Raw genomic sequence first — 18,388 nt, forward strand, 5'->3', positions numbered from 1 at the left:
GTGTTTGAGAAGTAGATGGCTGGAGAGTGAGGTAAAGCTTAGTTGAAACTGGGTCTAGTTGTAGTAGGTGACTAAAACAAACACCTATAAGGACTATGGGAATCTTGGGGGCAGAAATTCTGGAGATAAAAGGGGTAAGTCCACTGGAGCTTGGTTTCTGGTCTTGTAGGCATGGGCTGTGAACCTTTGATGTAGTGGGTGACTGAAGCAGCCATCAATCAAAGTGAGGCTAGAGGGCAGGAATTCTGGGGATTTAAGAGCCATGATGGCTTCACCAAGAACAAACCATGCCAAAAGAACATCCAGTTCTTTTGGGTAAACTGGTACTAAAAACTCTTTAACTAGTTGAAGATATTGATTGTTGCTACCTGTTTCCCATAAGATTCCTTATTAAAGATCCCCAGTTACTTCAGTTTTTCCTTCTGATGTCATTTCTAGAACTCTCACTATTCTGGTTGTCTGCTTGGGGACGAAATCTGGTTTGTTAACATCCTTCTAAAATGTGGCTCTCAGAAACGAACCCAGTAGTTCAGATGTGGGCTGACCAGTATAGGCTGTTGTATTTCCGCTAGTCTGAACACAACAGTCTATTAATGGAGCCCAAGATTACATTAGCCATATTTTTTAAAAGCAGCTATGTGTCACATTGTCCATTGCTCATTTATATATTAAGATTTTGTTAAATGGTAACTCTCAGGGTTTTTTTTTTTTTAATGAACTGACAAACTAAATCTCCTTTAGCCTGTACTTGTACAAATTATTTTTTTAAATTAAGTACAAGACTAAATTTATCCCTCTTAAATTTGATGACCATGATAGTTTAGACATCATTCTGATCTGTTTTATGTTTTTTTTTTTTTGGTAAGGCAATTGGGGTTAAGTGACTTGCCCAAGGTCACACAACTAGTACGTGTCAAGTGTTTGGTCTGAGGCCAGATTTGAACTCAGGTCCTCCTGACTTCAGAGCCAGTGTTCTATCCACTGTGCCACCTAGCTGCCCCTGTTTTATGATTTTTGAATCTTGATTCTGTTATTTGTCCTGTTAGCTCTCTCTTCCAGCTTTGGGTCAACTGTAAACTTGATCAGATTTCCAAATTCGATATGCTCAAGTTACTGATAGACTCACAAAACAGGACAGGATCCAGGCACCTCAGAAAAATCTGCCCCTTCTAAGTGGCATCAGTGTACTAATCAAACTTTTGGAGGATAATTTTTATACCGCAAAACCCAAATTGGACTGAATAAAGGCCATTTTCCCCTCAAAATCTGACTTGTATATAAGCCGATTGTAGCTGGTAATTGATATTGTTTTCCCATGTATATTTCCACTAAAGTCCTAGGCTTCTTAAATACTACTGCAGAGCTTCAGTGGAGTGCAGATGTTAATAGGTGATATTGGGTCAAAAGGACTTCAGATACAGGCCCAGTGGCAAACTGTATATCTGTTAATCCGAGGACTAGCCTAACCAAGGTTGGAGCGGCCCATCCCTAGGCTGGTCATAAGGTGATGGATTTTTTTTTTTTTTTTTTTTAGCTACAATGATTCTCAGAGACTCCGTACTGAGTCACAGAAGGGTTGCAGTCTGTGCCAGTACAAGGTGTACTCATGCTAACAATGTTCTAAGTCCCTGAAGGATTAAGTACTTATACGTAATTTTTTTCCATTTCAGAGAGATCTAATTTGCCAATATCCAGGGCAGCCTATATTTGGATTAAAATGTGGTAGAAAAAAATAAACCTAGTCATAACAGAAGCTAATGGATAGCTGTAAGAAGAGTCAGAAGCTGTTAAACTTGGCTCCTCTAGATAGAGGGATAGCCCTTGTATGTAAAAAGACAAAGAAAAGCTCAAATAAGTGGAAATGTCTCCCTTTTGCCTCTAATCTAAATCTGAGCTTGAGCCTGTTATGCTGACAGGATTGAAGATGTCTCCATGATTGACCTTTTGAAGTTGTCAGTAGTTTTTTTCTGCCTATATTAGAATCAATATGGAAATATTTTCTAGGTCCCCAACCATGGCTGGTGGACTGTTTGCTGTGAATAAGAAATATTTTGAGTATCTTGGATCCTATGATACAGGAATGGAAGTATGGGGAGGAGAAAACCTTGAGTTCTCATTTAGGGTAAGTGTTATAATGAATTATTTGAATTAAATTTTAGCAACATATTTAGCTGGCCTCTATTGTATGTAAAGATATAGACTGTTTGCAAAGAAGTGGGAATGCTCTCTCTATAACAATTGTCATCCACAGTAATGGATACACTAAACACATGACCTTTACTAGCTTTATGTTGTAGGTTTTACTTGTGTGAGAGCTTAACTCAGGTGCCCCATTCTACCAGGTATAGACATTCACTAATTTAACAAACTGGTAACTCCACCAGTAATTTAAAATAAAATAATTAGTTCTATATTGATTATAGAGATGCATCAGCAGCCAGGTGGCATAGTGGATAGAGTGCCGGGCCTGGAGTCAGGAAGATTCATCTTCTGGAGTTCAAATCTGGCCTCAGACACTTAGTAGCTGTGTGACCATGGGCAAATCACTTAGCTGTTGGCCTCAGTTCCTCATCTGTAATATGAGCTGGAGAAGGAAAAGGCAAATCACTCCAATATCTTTGCCAAGGAAACCCTGGAGTTTGACAGGACTGAACAACAATAGTAGAGATAGATCAGGGTCACTGTGAATTGAGACCCATTCCAGAGTCAGGAAGACCTGACTATATGACCATAGGCAAACTACTTAATGTCTTCGTATTCGAGGCAATTGTCTGAGACTGTATACATTTTGTAGAGCAGTTGTTCATCTGTATTATTAGAGGAAGTTTCCTTACTAGGAATTCCCTGCCAGGGGTAGGCAAATGACTGCTACAACCAAATCCTGTTGTGGTTATATAAAAACCATTCCTATCTCTATAGCCATAGGCCATACAAAAACGAGTCTATACCACATTTGGCCAGGGGGGCTATAGTTTGCTGTTCCTTGCCCTACAGTAATAAAATCACAGGTAGTTTAGACAGGAAAAAAACATCCTGTTGTTTATGTTTATGCTAATTAGTGACAAGAATCAATCACTCATCGAGTATTTATTAAATGCCTACTATGTGCCAGGAAGTGTGTAGAATGTTTAGGGAGGACTAGCACTTCTGGTGTGAGGGCTTGCGGAGCCCTTTTCAGGGCTGCTCTTTCACCCAACTCTCACCTGTGGCTCCAAGTAGCTGTAGCACACATAGTGGCCACACCCTGGTAAACTGTCTTGGCAGACAGGCGAAACCAGATTCGGGGTAACCAGTAGGCCTCAAACCTGTCAGTGTAAAGTTAAGGGACTGTCAACTCCAAGCATGTGAAGATTTCCTTTGGCAGAATAGCTAGATGAGAACAATTTGTTCCAGTGGGCCATGAAGGTAGCTGAAGCAGGTGCTGTGGAGTGCTTAGGGCTTGGTCAGACACTGAAGATGCCAAGGCCATCCACTGGACTTTGATGACTCTGGAAGAGTAAGGCTGATGACTTTGTTTAACTGTGCCTCACTTAAATCCAATTCACACACAAGTCAAGACATCACCCCAGGTTGTCATTGATCCTCTTCAAAAAACCAAGGATGAACCACTACTACGTACCAGGCATAGTGTTAGATTAATCTAATAATAGTACTAAGCAATAGTTCCTGGATTACAGCATGACATCTAACATGGGGAGATGGTAGGCCAACAGACTTCCTTAGTTACTTAGCTGTCTACCTGTGTGAGTGGTTTCTAATCTCACCAATGGCATTTTCCAGAAATAGGGGATACTTAAGATAGTCTGCTAGGTGATCCAGTGATATATGGACTACTCTACCTCTGAGACAAACAGAGGTTAAGTGACTTGCCCAGGGTCACATAGCTAGTAAGTATCTGAGGCTGAATTTGAACTTGGGTCTTCATGAGGTAAGAGTCAAACCCTGACTCCTACACTTACTGTGTGACCATTGTTCCTTAACCTCTATCTGCCTCAATTTCCTTGTCTATAAAATGGAGATAATGATAGCAACTGTTGGTTGGTGGCACCTAAGGGTTGTGAGGATGAAATGAGAACATATGTAAAACACTTTGTAAACCTTAAAGCAGCTATACTAGCTATTATCCTGATCCCTTTGAGATTGTCCATAGAGAAAACAGTCTCAGGACATGTTTGACCAATCTGGTTCTATATGTGTGTCCTGTATCCCTCCCCTCTCTCCTAGTCTTCTGTACCCAGGGACCCTCCTGTACCTACTTTCTGATATGATTGAGAGGCATATCTTTTAGATCTTGTGACCTTCTTCCTAAACCTTAAATGGCTTAGAAAGGACAGATTGGGTATCTCTTCCCTTAGTAAATCTCAGTTTTGCTGATAGTCTATATACCAACAGCCAGAAAGGCTTATGTAGTTTTAGAGTTGTTTGGGCTGCAATATCATTAATGTCCTTCAGAACTTCTTTCATTGAATTATATGACCTCAAAGTCTAACCATTGTGTTCTACTTCTACTTTCTACATTTTCTGGGTAAAGGAGCCCATCAAGTGTTCTGTGCCCAATTCTTACTTCTTAAATTTATTATTCAAAGCAATCCATCAAATTCCTCCTGCTCCAGTAGATCATGAATTTGGTTCTTATTTAGCAAGTCTTTCTTTCCCCAGGATGAACACTTCCTCTGATCATATTGGTTAGAAAGACTGGTGAACTTTAGACTCTGTTACGTGAAATTCTCAAAACGTTGGAAGCAAGAATAAATCCTTCCTCTCTTCCTTCCTATCTTCCTTCCTTTCCCTCTTTCTCTTCATTCTTAGTATAAGGGACCTCAATGTCTTTTTCCCCTTTCAAACTTTGGCAAGGATATTAATGAGTAGAAAAATTTAACTTATTTATGTTTTCTTTCCCTTACTTGTCCATAGCAGTGCAATGCCAGAAAGTAGGCAGTTAGGGAGTCAGATATTATTAGTGGTAACATTGGTTCTTAAGCCAGCAAACTTCTATAAACAAAACCACATTTGGAAAATTTGTAATACCCGCATTCTAATGCTCTGGCTGAACAGGAAGTAACAAGCTAACCACTTCCCACGTCCTGTCTGACTCCTGGCTTTTCACTCTCTGTTACAGTTGGTTCATTCAGGCAAGGAGTACAGGTCTCGCTGTACAGCCTGTACAATGAGTCATGCCAAACAGATAATATCAACAAAATACTTAAGTAAGGAAGATAAATGTGTCAAGAATTCAAAAGCAAGATTTCTTATAGCTGATCACATCAGTTCACATAAAACTGTAAATTGCCAATATACTTTTAATTTTATTTTTTTAAAGCACTAAAAAACCCAAATCCTTTAACACTGAACAGTCAGTCAGTAAACATTTATTAAGTGCCTACTATGTGCTTCATAATGTGCAAAGCACTGGGAATACAAAGAAAGGCAAAAGATGGTCTATTCTCTCAAGGAACTCATAGTTTAATGGGGCAGACAACATGAAAATAACTGCATACAAATAAGATGTATACGGGAAATATTTATCTTAAGCTTTATTTTTGTCTCTACTTACAAAATAAGGATCAGTTGATCAATAAGGGCTTTTCATTAGTAAGGACTTCACTATTTTATATAGAGAGAATGTGAATATACATACATACACACACACATGCACACACATGCAAACACGTATGTATGTGTATATATATATATACATATATGTAAATATATATGTATATATATATAAATTGTAGATAATCTAAATAGACTATCCAGTTGTCTAGAAAGTTCATTTTTGTTACAAGACAAACTACATATTCCATTATCTAGTAAATTGACTTAGGTGCAACACTTATTCCTTAGAGATGGAGAATAGTGCCACTTATTTCTTGGCAGGGATGGTGTGGTGAGGAGTTTGGACTCTTTCTTCATCTCTAATGGTCCTGAAGTGCCTTTTAAAGGTCAAGATAGCATCTATCTTTGACTGCTATTCATTACCACTTCCTTGACCCTATAAAAAAAGTTATACAACTAGCTTTGTTCTGCTTTGTTTTAAGGAGACAAGATTCTTTATACTTTTACAAACTTTGAAACAATGTGACCTCAAAGAGATTTTTTTTAAATTAAAGACATTTCTTTTTACACCTACTTTTCACACCTACTTTTAAAAATAAATTTTATTTTTATTGATGCCTTTTGTTGTTACATGACATTTATTTGGAATCTATCCCTCTCCTTCCCCTACTCAGTGAGCCTTCCCTTATAACAAAGATAAAAAATGGAGAGAAAAAAAAAAACAGTTCACCAAAACCAAAAACACTGACCACGTCTGACGGTGTGTGCTGTGTTCCATATCCATAGTCTTCTCCTTTACAATGAAGGGAAAGGCGGTACATTTCCTTTTAAATAGAAATTCCTTTAATTATTTTGAACTGACAAAGATCAAACAGTAGACATGAGCACTGTTATAACTTGCTAGCCAACATTCATTGAAGGGACTGTGCTAAGTGCTTTATAATTATTATCTCATTTGATTCACATAGGTGCTATTATTATTCCCAATTTACAGATGAGGAAACTGAGGCAAACTGAGGTTAAATGATTTGCCTAGGATCCCACAGCTAGCAAGTGCCTGAGGCTGAATTTGAACTAAAGTCTTAATTCCAATCCCACACTATTCACTGCTCCACCTAGCTGCCTATTTTTATATACAAAGAGGAACAGAAAAAGAAGGTTGTCTATGAATCTATATTATATACAGCTTTCTAAAAAATAGTATATCATAAATTTAACATAGCTGTTCAAACACTGTTCTAGTGTCTGTGTCCCTTTCTGAACTTCTGCTGTCTTCTCTATATTTTAAAAATGTTTCACTGATGGCCTTTCTTTTGTTTCTTCTTCATTTCGGCATCATTCTTACTCTGTGACCTCCTGAAAGTTTTCCCCCAGCAATCCCTTTCTTATAACAAATGAGTATTATCAAAGCAAAACAAATCTACCCATTGGCCTCACCTGAAAATATATGTCTCATTCTCCTTCACTTCTTTGCCAAGTGGTTGGGAAGCACAATTCATCATCTTCTTCTTCTGTGATCATGGCATTGACTATTTTTTGTTTTCCAAAATGATTCTATTAATCTGCAGCTCTCCTAACAGTTTATTAGGGTTTCTGTCTTCCTGCCTCCTGTTCAACACATACTCTTTCCATCTTTTGTCTTTTTTTTTTGCCAATTTGCTGGGTGCAAAGTGAAATCACTGTTGTTTCAAATTTTATTTCTATTTTTTATATTGTTTTCCTTATTTAAACTAGAAATTCACATAGTATTTAATGTAGAAATTTAATGAAGTTGTTAGTTCATTTTTCTCCTTTCCTTCATTTTTGTTTTTGTTAGCCTACTTTCTTACTTCCTTTTCTTCTATCTCCTCCCTCTCTATACACATGTGTGTATGTGTGTATGTGGTTTTTTTTCACTATTCTTCCTTCTTCCTTTTTATTATTCAAGATCTTTGGGGAGATAGTTCAAGTAATACTGTAGGACAGTGAAATAGCACAATTTTGGTAAAACTCTAACTGTGGCTTTCTAGTAATTTGGTAGTAGTTTTCAAGAGAGGAGACAGAAAAACCATTTTAAAAGTATAAAAAGCTAATGGAAAACTCAGAGCACAGTAATTTAGGGTATTTTTAGAGGTAAGCAAAGGTTATATATAAGTAGTCCAGAAGGACAACATTGTATTATAGCATGGGACAATAATTGATGTTCATAATGATTAACTCTGAATCATAAAAATGTTCTGTCTAATATACAACTCAGTATGTAATATAATGCATCAGCCAGGCAAGGAGAGGTTGTAATAATTACAGATAGCTGGTCCTAACTCATTCAGGAGCTTCCAATTCTAAAGGATCTTGGTTGGCTCTAGAGCTGTTCTGAATATTGTCACCATCACACCCAATCTGTATGAGTATGTTTGTTCCCTATTTTCTGGATTGACCTAAGTGTAGAAAAAACCTTTTTCTTAAGTCAGATGAATTAGAATTTTAAAAGGAAACTTTACTGAGAAATGAAGGAAAAACAAGACAAACTATAAAAACATTGACATAGACAAGTTTGAAGAATAAAAGCTTCTGATCCAAACTTAACTGAAAAAAAAAAACCTAACCATATAGCTGACTACTGTGAGTATTTATGGGTAACTAGGTGTCATGGTTAGATAAAGCACTGGGCCTGGAATCGGGAAGACCTGAGTTCATTTTCGGGTTCAAAGATCTACTAGCTGAGTGACCTTTGGCAAGTCACTTATCCTCTGCCTCAGTTTCCTCATTGGTAAAAGAGGGATAATCATAGTACCCAACTTCCCAAGTTGTTATGAGGGTCAAATGAGATATTTGTGAAGTGCTTAGCACAGAGCCTGGCACATAGGAAGGGCTATGTAAATGCTATCTATCATGATTAGTATTACTGCTACTACTATTACCACCACCACCACTATTGCTACTACCACTACCACTACCACTACCCCTACTACTACTACTACTACTACTACTACTACTACTACTACATGAAACACCCCAGTCTTTGATTCTTTCTGTCACCTCAATGCTGTTTGGCTGGCCCTTCTGAAAAGCCTATTTTACTTGTCAGGTACTTCCTCTTCTGGCTATTCTCACATCCAAAATCTTGTATTCAAATCCCACCTCTGACACTTACTAGCTTTGTAACCGTTGGCAAATCATGTGACCTTTTTGGGCCCCAGTCAGCACCATGAGATACAATTACATCACTGAAAGGCATTCTCACACTGGGAGTCTGTCATGTTGGTGCCATCACGGGACCTTCAAGTTTTCACATTACTGGAGATAGGTGAGAGACTAGACTTATGATTTCAATGGGATAGGAAACTCTCTGACATGGAAACTCCCTCTACCAAAAACTAAAAACATTTGACCCTGTGTCTGACAACAGTGAGTATTTGTAGGCAGCTAGGTGATACTTTCTCTGCAGTTTATAAACTCACCAGAGGTATAAAGAAGAGAGATGTATTTAGAAAATGAAGGTGATGTTTAAAAGAAAAGATAGCAACAAAATGTTTAAAAATTAAATTCTATTTTTAAGGAACAAACTGATGTAAAGTAAGCAGACTTAGGAAAATAATGACTCCAACACTATGTGTGTGTATTAGAATGTTTAGGAGATGGTAAAAGTGAGGTGCTTACATATTAACAATGTATAGTGATCTTATGGCACATGCTGACCTGTGATTCACCACCAATGTTGTATGTTTAGATCTGGCAGTGTGGAGGAAGTCTTGAGATCCACCCTTGTTCTCACGTAGGTCATGTCTTCCCTAAACAAGCTCCTTACTCACGGAGCAAGGCTTTGGCTAATAGTGTCCGTGCTGCTGAAGTCTGGATGGATGAATATAAAGAAATTTATTACCACCGAAACATGCATGCGCGTAAGGTGAGTTTGTAACTTGAATTTGTGTGCAATGAACCTGATAAGAATTTCACCTTGACTTTTTCTCCATTGATGCTGTATTTAAGAATGATGTCTTCACCTTCATCCCTGCCTCCCTTTTTATGACTCATTATCTCAGCTATCTTCAAGCTAGTTTGCTTCATAATGAGGCTGAAGTAGGGTTTCCTCCTCTTCTTGGCAGGGCAACTAGGTGGGGCAGTAGATCGAGTGCCATACTGGGAGTCAGGGAGACCTGAGTTCAAATCTTGCCTGAGACACTTATTAGCTATATGACTAGTATAAAAGCTAAATAACAAGGCAATATAACTAGGCATGTGTATGGGCCATGCTTGGTATGCCCAGATATACCCTAATATCTCCAAAAATATTTTTGGTATTTTGTGTCTCATTTTAAAAATTTTATATTTTTTATGTAAATTTAAGTAAGTTTTAATTTCTTTAGTTTATTGACTAACAATTGAATGTTCAGTGTTTCATTTAAAAAATTCTTTGAGTTCACACTCTAATGAAATGTACTACAGAATATAATCATATAATAATATAAGAGAGGATATAGGATTGCATAGGATTGAATCCAGTGATGCTAAGTGCCAAACAAAGTTTGTTCTAGCCCCGAAGTGTTATGAGTTCAGAGAAAGGACAGATTACTATGGGCTGAAGTAGTCAAGGTGGGCTTCATAGAAGAAATGGACTTAACCTGGACTTTGAATGAGAGAGTTAGGATTGGGATAGGTATAGGTGAGGGTATTTATTTATTGTTAGAGTCTGATGTGGCTAATATGGAAGGCTAAATTCTAAAATTGAGTGATTGATTTTCCCTGAGGAACCATATGGAGATATAACAGAAAGGCAACAACTTCGTGCTAAACTTAAATGTAAGGATTTCGGATGGTTCCTAGAGAATGTATATCCAGAGCTTCATGTCCCTGAAGACAGACCTGGCTACTTTGGGATGGTAAGCAGAAGACTTTGTTGTTGTGGCGGGTTGTGTCCGATTGCCTAATTCAGGGGTGGGGAACCCGGAGCCTCAAGGCCACATGTGGCCTTCTAAGTCCTTGGGTGTAGCCTTTTGCCTGAGTCCAAGTTTTACAGAACAAATCCTTTCATTAAGGGGATTTGTTCTGTGAAGTTTGGATTCAGTCAAAGGGCCACACCCAAGGACCTAGAAGGCCACAGGTTCCCTACCCCTGGCCTAGATCCTTCTTTTCTCTTAAAAGTAATTATACCGATGATAATGATTTGAGAATGTTAGAGAGGACTGGTTGATTTACATGTGTATGTGTGCAGACTAACATACCTATGTCTAAAATGATGTTTTGATATGTTCTTTCATTTAGTTGATAAGCAGAGGAATGGAAGAATACTGTTTTGACTATAACCCTCCTAGTGAAAATGAAATAACAGGGAACCAAGTAATTCTTTATCTCTGTCATGGAATGGGACAGAACCAGGTGAGAATTTTTCATCAGCATCATATTTGGGGGGATAGTATTTGAATACTGATCATATTTGTTCAGTTGAATTAAAAAGGTGAGTACACTCCGGAATTATTTGTAGATGGGCCACATTGGGCAAAGTTAACCATCTTTGTAATAATGGTAACAACACCATTCCATTTGCATAATACTTCCTGGTCTTCAGAATGCTGTCACATATTTGTGTTACTTTATTTAATCCTCACAACAACGTTACCCTGAGGCAGGGGTGGGGAACCTGTATCCTCAAGGCCACTTGTGGCCCTCTGGGTCCTCAAGTGTGGCCCTTTGACTGAATCCAAACTTCACAGAACAAATTGCCTTCATAAAGGGATTTGTTCTGTAAAATTTGGGTGCTGTCAAAAGGCTACACCCAAGGACCTAGAAGCCACATGTGGCCTCAAGGCAGCAGGTTCCCCAACTCTGCCCTGAGGGAAGCGGCACTGGTACAGAGAAGTTAAGTTTTTAGCTCAGGCTCACACAGCTGGTGGTAGAGCTGGGCTTCTGAATCTTCCATCTAATATTTCACCTCATCTGTGAAATTTGTTGGACCAAATTCTATTCCTGTGCCTAGGACATAGTTCAAGTTATGCATTCTACAAGTCCCTGTCTTTATTCCTCCTGCCCATTTTAGATTTCTCTGCAATTAGGATTGTTTCTTGGGGATAGAGTGACTGGCAGCCTATAGTAACCGTGGTTCTGCCTTCAGTTACTAGGAGACAAAAATGATGGAACAGTCTTGACCCGGATTCGTTTTGCTTCTTTTTTGGTCTTACAGCTATAAGTAATGGTTCTTTATTTTTTGGGAACAGTAGAAAGAGTGCTGAATCTGGAGTCATAAGGCCTAGGTTTAATTCCCACTTCCACTATTTATTACGAGTCACAAACATCAGTGTTCTCATCTGCAAAATAAGGGACTTCTCAGGTCCTTTCCAACTTTAAATTAATGATTCCAAGTTATAATTAAGGTCTGTAGCTAATTCCAGCTGAAAAGACATAGGCCCAACAGTCCTTCCTTTGAATTTCATTTAGCTACTCTTTTTACAAATGAGGAAACTGAGTCCTAGGAAGGTTCCAGCCTTATTGTGCATATCTCTTCTCTCCATACCTGGAATGCACTCCCTTCCTTACTTTACTCCCTTAAAGATGCAGCTGCAGCACAATGTTCTGCATGAAGACTTTATGATCCTTTTGGCTGCCAAAGCCCTCCTTTCCAAACCAACTTGTATTCAACTACTTTGTATTTATTTGTTTCTTTTGGTAGTAAGTGTGTGTGTGTGTGTATGTGTATGTATGTATACATCTGCCCCCTTCCCTGTTAGCATGTAAGCTTCTTTCAAGTAGAGATTGTTTCTTTCATTGTATCTGTATCCAGAGCTCCCAGCATGGTCCCCGGCACATAGTAGGTACTTAATAAACCACCTCTCTGTTAATGGATTGATTGCCCAAAACCACACAGAGAATAAGCAGAGAGGGAATTCTGTGTTGTGGCTGGTTTGTATGTCAAATGTCCTGATCAGTACTGAATTCCTCTGATGGAAAATCTAGTTCTTTGGATTCAGGATTTTTTTTTTCTCCCTCCTGAGAAAAACATGCAAAGTTTTGCTAGCCAGGCTGTTTGGAGAGCAAGGCTTCATTCCACCCTTGACATTCATGTCTAGTAGCTCCTCATGCCTTGGCGCCCCCTGCTGGAAGATCTGCTGGTATGGCAAGGAGCTCTGACATTACAGCTGAAGAAATCACCTTGTCTGTAGATTTGACAATATGGTTATTCCCCTCCCTATATATATATATATATATATATATTTTATGTAGGTCTAGGTCTAGATTAACCTTTCTATTGTTCAGTTGTTTTAGTCATGACTGACTCTCTGTGATCCCATTTGGGGTTTTCTTGGCAAAGATACTTGAGTGGTTTGCCATTTCCTTCTCCAGTTCGTTTTACAAATGAGGAAACTGAGGCAGACAGAGCTAAGTGAGTTGCCCTGAGTCACACAGCTAGAAAGTATCTGAGGCCAGATTTGAACTCAGGAAGATGGAGTCTTCCTGACTCCAGGCCTGGCACTCTCTCTGCTGTGCTACCTACCTACCTACCCTTGGTTCCTAAGTTAGGAACTCATGGTCTAACTCAACCTGATTCCCCAAAGCTCTAGTCTTTTTATCATGGTAACTTGCTTGTCCATCTGGTCACAGGAAGACGCTATCATGACTCATCCTGATTTGGCCATCCCTGACACATACCTGGAGTGACCAGCTTGCTCAAAATGGGGATGGATAGGCAGATAATCTTGATTTATGTGTGGCTCAAAATGTAAAATTAGAGGGCTTGTATTGAGGAAGTAAATAAAAGTTAAGGAGACAAAATGTGGGAGATAAAAGATTATTCTGTTGTGAAATATGGAGCCATTGTTGGTTTTGGTGATATGATCCAGGTAAGCTAGAAGCATTGGAGTTGGGAAGACATGGAAGATAAATGAGGAAGGGAATATATTGACCTTATGCAATACACAATGTTATCATTGTTTCATTTTGTCTTTGCTGTCTCCTGTGCATATGTTAGACGTTTAGTGAATGCTTGTTGACTGTTATTTGAAAGCTCTATTGCCGAAATACTTTTGCATGGACATTCTGTTGCTCAGTTTGAACTCTTAGGATTCAGCCCAGCTTCCTAGGGGGAGATAGTTCCTTCCTAGAAGCATCCCTTTCCTCACATGAGCCAGACTAGTCACTCAACAAGCATTTATTAAGTGCCTACTATGCACAAGGAACATAGAATATACTAATACTTTAAAAAGGGATGTTTTTAATTGTTCAGAAGTTTTTATGTTCATATCTTGTGTCTGTATAGTTTAATTATTTGTTCCCTGTCTCATTCTCATAGTTTTTCGAATATACTTCACGTAATGAAATACGTTATAACACCCGCCAACCAGAAGCCTGTGCAGCTGTTGATGTAGGTGCTGACCATCTGACCATGCATCTCTGTTATAAAAATCCCCCAGAAAATCAGAAATTTATTTTTAAAGAGGTAAGTATATTGTTTAATGTCCTAATGTCTTCCAGTACCATTGGTTCCAAGTGATTGTATTAACATAAAATGTCATTTATACTTTTGACCACCAAAAAATATTTGTGAGAGATACAGTCACACTCCAGAATTGTGGAGTTAGAAGGTTACCCAGGGATAACCTAATCTAACCAGTGCCTGAACAATTCCTCTACCGTATCCCTGACAGGATGTTGGCCAAATTGTGCTTGAGGATCCACTATCCAATTGTTAGCAAGTTTTTCCTTATCGAAAGCCTATATTGCCTTTCTATAACTCCTCCCCATTGTTCATATTTCTGCCAACCAAAACTAAATTTAATTCCTCTCACACATCAAAGCCTTTCAGATAGTTAAAGGCATTTCTTATGGACCTTTCTCCTTCCAAGTCTTCTATAATCCAAACTAAATATCCATCTTTCTGGCATGATCTTGAAGACCTCTCTCTATCCTGGTCTCCTCCTTCCAGACACTCTTCAGCTTATCATTGTCTCGCCTAAAATATGGTACAATATTCCAAATGTGATCTGACCAGGACAGATTACAGCAAGACTATCACATCCTTCTTTTAGGACACTATACCTAAGATGGAGGAATGATTATCAAAAATTTTGTATCACAGTAACAGCCACGTTATGCAGTGACTAACTTTGATAGACTTAGCCCTTCTCAGCAGTGCAAGGATCTAAGACATCTCTGAAAGTCTCATGATGGAAAATGCCATCCACATCCAGAGAAAGAACTATGGAGTTTGAATGGAGATTGAAGCATGCTATTTGCTCTTTTTTTCCCCTTATGTTTTGTTTTATTTCCTCTTTCTTGAGGTTCCTTCTATTGGTTCTAATTCTTCCTTACAACATGACTAATGTGAAAATATGTTTAGTAGGAATATAAATGTATAGCCTATATCAGATTGCACTCTGTCTTGGGGAGGAAGGTGGGAGGGAGGGGAAGAAAAATTTAAAACTCAAAAGCTTATGGAAATGATTGTTGATAAATCAAAATAAATTAATAAAAAAAATGTTGTATCCTAGGATATGAACTGGACAGATTCTAATTGGAATACTCTATAAAATTTCAGGTTAGAATTTGGCCAGTCCCTAATTTAGAACACACATTTTTTCCACTTTTTTAAATGTAATTTTTTTTCAATGAAAAAAAAATCTGTTTTCCTTCCTTCCCACAACCCTCCCCCACTGAAAAAAAAAAGTAAAAACAACACCCTTGTAAGAAATATGCATTGTAGGCCACAACAAATTCCCACCGTGGCCATATCCAAAATGTGGTTGTGTGTGTGTGTGTGTATGTGTGTGTGTGTGTGTGTATGGCTTATTCTGCACCTTGAGTCCATCACCTCTTTGTCAGGAAGTGGGTGGGGTATTTCGTTTATCAGTCCACTGGAATCATAGTTGGTCATTGTATTGATCAGAGTTCTTACAACTTTCAAAGTTGTTTGTTTTTACATTTTGTTGTTATTGCATAAATTGTTCTCTATGTTTTTCTCATTTCACCCTGTATTAGCTCATACAAGGCTTCCTTGGTTTTATTGAAGCCATCTCTCTCATTGTTTCCTTTGGCACAGTAGCATTCCTTGATGGGCACCACCATAGTTTCCAGTTCTTTGTTATTGTGAAAAGAGATAATATAAAAATTTGGGGACATATCAGTAATTTTCCTCTTTCTTTGCTGTCCTTGAGGTATAGACCTAGCACTGGTATTGTTGAGTCCATATAGAAGACATTATTTTTGATGAGCATTCCTCCTTCTCTGCTTTTTCCTATAGAAATGTTAACTGTTTTCATTCTTTCCCTTATTTTGTCTCTTCTACCCTTTTAATCTTGTTCTTTCTGCCTGCCTGTAATCCCGTCTCACCAGAGCACCCAAGAAATGTCAATGGCTCCTGTTATCTCTAGGATAAAATATTCTTCTTTTGGGCATTGGCCTTTCACAAATCTGGATCTAGCATATCCTTCTAGACCGACCACATCTTACTCTTCTTTAACATACTCTGCTTTTAAACCAACCTGGCTTATTTCTTGTTTCATCTGCTTTTTTACAGACCCTATGACTGAAATACTCTCCTTCTCATCTCTTCCTAGTAGAATCTCCAACTTCTTTCAAAGCATAACTCAGGAACTGCCTCTTAGAGGAGGATTGCCTGATTCCTTGAATAACAACTCGAGGTGTTCTGTCCACTCTGCAATACTTTGTATTGACTTTGAATATACTTATCTTAGTACATGGTGTTTCCCTTCAGTAGAATGTAAGCTCCTGGGTATAGGGACTGCCCTGGGTGCCAGAGTTGAAGAAGGACATTGATTATCTGCAGAGTGTCCCAAGAGGGGCAACCAGGATAGTGAAGGATTACTGTCTATATGTCCATGATCTAAGAGGATATGTTGAAGAAATTGGGCATGTTTGGCCTGAAGAGGAAGCTCAGGGGGATATGATAGTTAACTTCAATTATTTAAAAGGTTTTCATGTGGAAGAGAGGTTACTCTTGGTCTGTTTGGCCCCAGAGGGCAAAATTACGATTACAGGAAGTCAAAATGAGGCAAATTTAGGCTTGACATAAAAAAAAAATACTTCCTAGCACTGAATAAAATATGAATAAAAAATGAATAAAAGTGGAATGGATGGTCGGTTCCCCCTCCTTAGGAGTTTTTGGGAGGATTGGCAGGTATGTTATAGTGCGTATTCCTTCCATGTATAGCATAGACTAGATGAGTACTGAGGTCCCTTACAGCTCTTAGAATTTTGTCTCTAGTGCTGAGCACAATGCCTAACACTCAATAAATGCATTGTGGAATTGGATTAAATAGAAATTACTCTTATTTACCTTTCTCTATGCTTTCCTACATTCATCCTGTTATATTTCATCAAGTTTTTTCAGTTGCACTGGACTGCATCCCCTTGAGGGACAAATCCAGCTAGAACTAGGCAAGCCTATATTTTGTCAATAGAAAGTTATTTCCCCATTCCACAAAGTCTGAGTAATCCCCTTCCTGAGACTTTTACTCCAGCAGCATCTGTGGCCCCTCTACATGAATGCATCTGATGAGGAGGACCTTAGTACTATCCCAATGCAATTCTTTTCATTTTTCATTGTTGTTTGCAAATTCTTTCTTCTATTGAGTCGCACTGTACCTCCCTATTAACTTCCAGCTATTGGGTCTTAGTCATGGAACCAAGTAGAGTAAATTTAATATTATACAGCAGAGATACAAGCATATTAGCTTTAGAGCCACACTTGGACGTCTATCAGGCAGTTCCTTGGTTTGGAACCTCCACTGGTCTGCAGACTGGCCTTACTTTCTCTACTTCCATATTCCCCTTCATCACACTGAAGTGAAATTCCCAGAATGAAGGGGAGTATACCTTGTTTCTGCCATAGTAGCCTCAAGTATTGTCAATAAATAATTGTTGATTGATATTCTAGTTAGGTGGGCAGCACAACTATTGCCTTTCTCACCTGTTTCATCAATCCCTATCTGTCAACAATTATGAGGCTTCAAGTCATTCATAAAGAGCCCTTCCTTGAAAAGGATTTTATGGTCATAGGGAAAAAGAGGACCCTCAGGACTACTTTGTTCTTTATCTGGTGGCTTTACATACAAGTGTTCCTAGATTTATACAGTCCTAAAAATTTAATTTAGACATCTGGGATTTATATACATCTACACAGGAACATAGATCTTATTCCCTCATTAATTTACCATTAAAAATCATTTTTATAAACCTAGGCCCTGTTTTTAATCTCTAATTTATATAATACCTAAAATTGGAGGAAAATCAGGATGTTAAGAGACCAGGGAAAGTGGAGGAGCTTAAAAGAGTCATATTGATAAAAATGAAATGTGGGTATATATATTACACACACATACACATATACACATACACCATTTATTTGAAAGGAAAAAATATAAGAAAAAACCAAAACCTTGTATAGTAAATATGTATTTGCAGTTTTACTATTTTATGTGATTTTCTGTGTGTAACTATATACTTTTTCCTTTCAGAAGATCTCTTGGTATGAGTCTGGTCTATATTTAAGGTGACCTATATTTGAACCAATATATTTTATCACAAAAACTTTCTTTTGAAAATATATCTTGGGAAAATTTTTCATTAATGCATGCTTTAAAATATGTGTTGATGAATTATGTTTTGACTCTACAGACACTTTCCAAAAAATGCCCAAACTTCCTTAAAAAGTATGTTCCAAACATATTGTTAGTGGAAATAAGGGATTTTTGGCAGTATGATATTCACATTGGCCATAGTAATTGACCAGAGGTTTATTGTCTGTCCATGTTGACCTAATTTACAGCATGTACATTGTTCTTTTGGCTCTTCCTTCTTTACTATCTTTTTTTTTCCTTTCCACATTTTTCTGAATTCTTCATAT

General features: G+C 38.0%; 1 protein-coding gene across 1 annotated transcript in view; it reads left to right on the top strand.

The window, feature by feature from the left end:
• The window catches only part of LOC114026111 (polypeptide N-acetylgalactosaminyltransferase 12-like), a 48,346-nt gene that overhangs the window by 27,787 nt on the left and 2,171 nt on the right, over positions 1 to 18,388 (top strand). Inside the window, exons 5-9 of the mRNA XM_027839740.1 lie at positions 2,005 to 2,122; positions 9,266 to 9,442; positions 10,284 to 10,415; positions 10,798 to 10,911; positions 13,817 to 13,963. Coding sequence (XP_027695541.1) covers positions 2,005 to 2,122; positions 9,266 to 9,442; positions 10,284 to 10,415; positions 10,798 to 10,911; positions 13,817 to 13,963 — 688 coding nt within the window. The remainder of the gene's footprint in view (positions 1 to 2,004; positions 2,123 to 9,265; positions 9,443 to 10,283; positions 10,416 to 10,797; positions 10,912 to 13,816; positions 13,964 to 18,388) is intronic.

This window comes from Vombatus ursinus, unplaced genomic scaffold (assembly GCF_900497805.2).
Source record: "Vombatus ursinus unplaced genomic scaffold, bare-nosed wombat genome assembly UNPS02014832.1, whole genome shotgun sequence".
NCBI lineage: Eukaryota > Metazoa > Chordata > Mammalia > Diprotodontia > Vombatidae > Vombatus > Vombatus ursinus.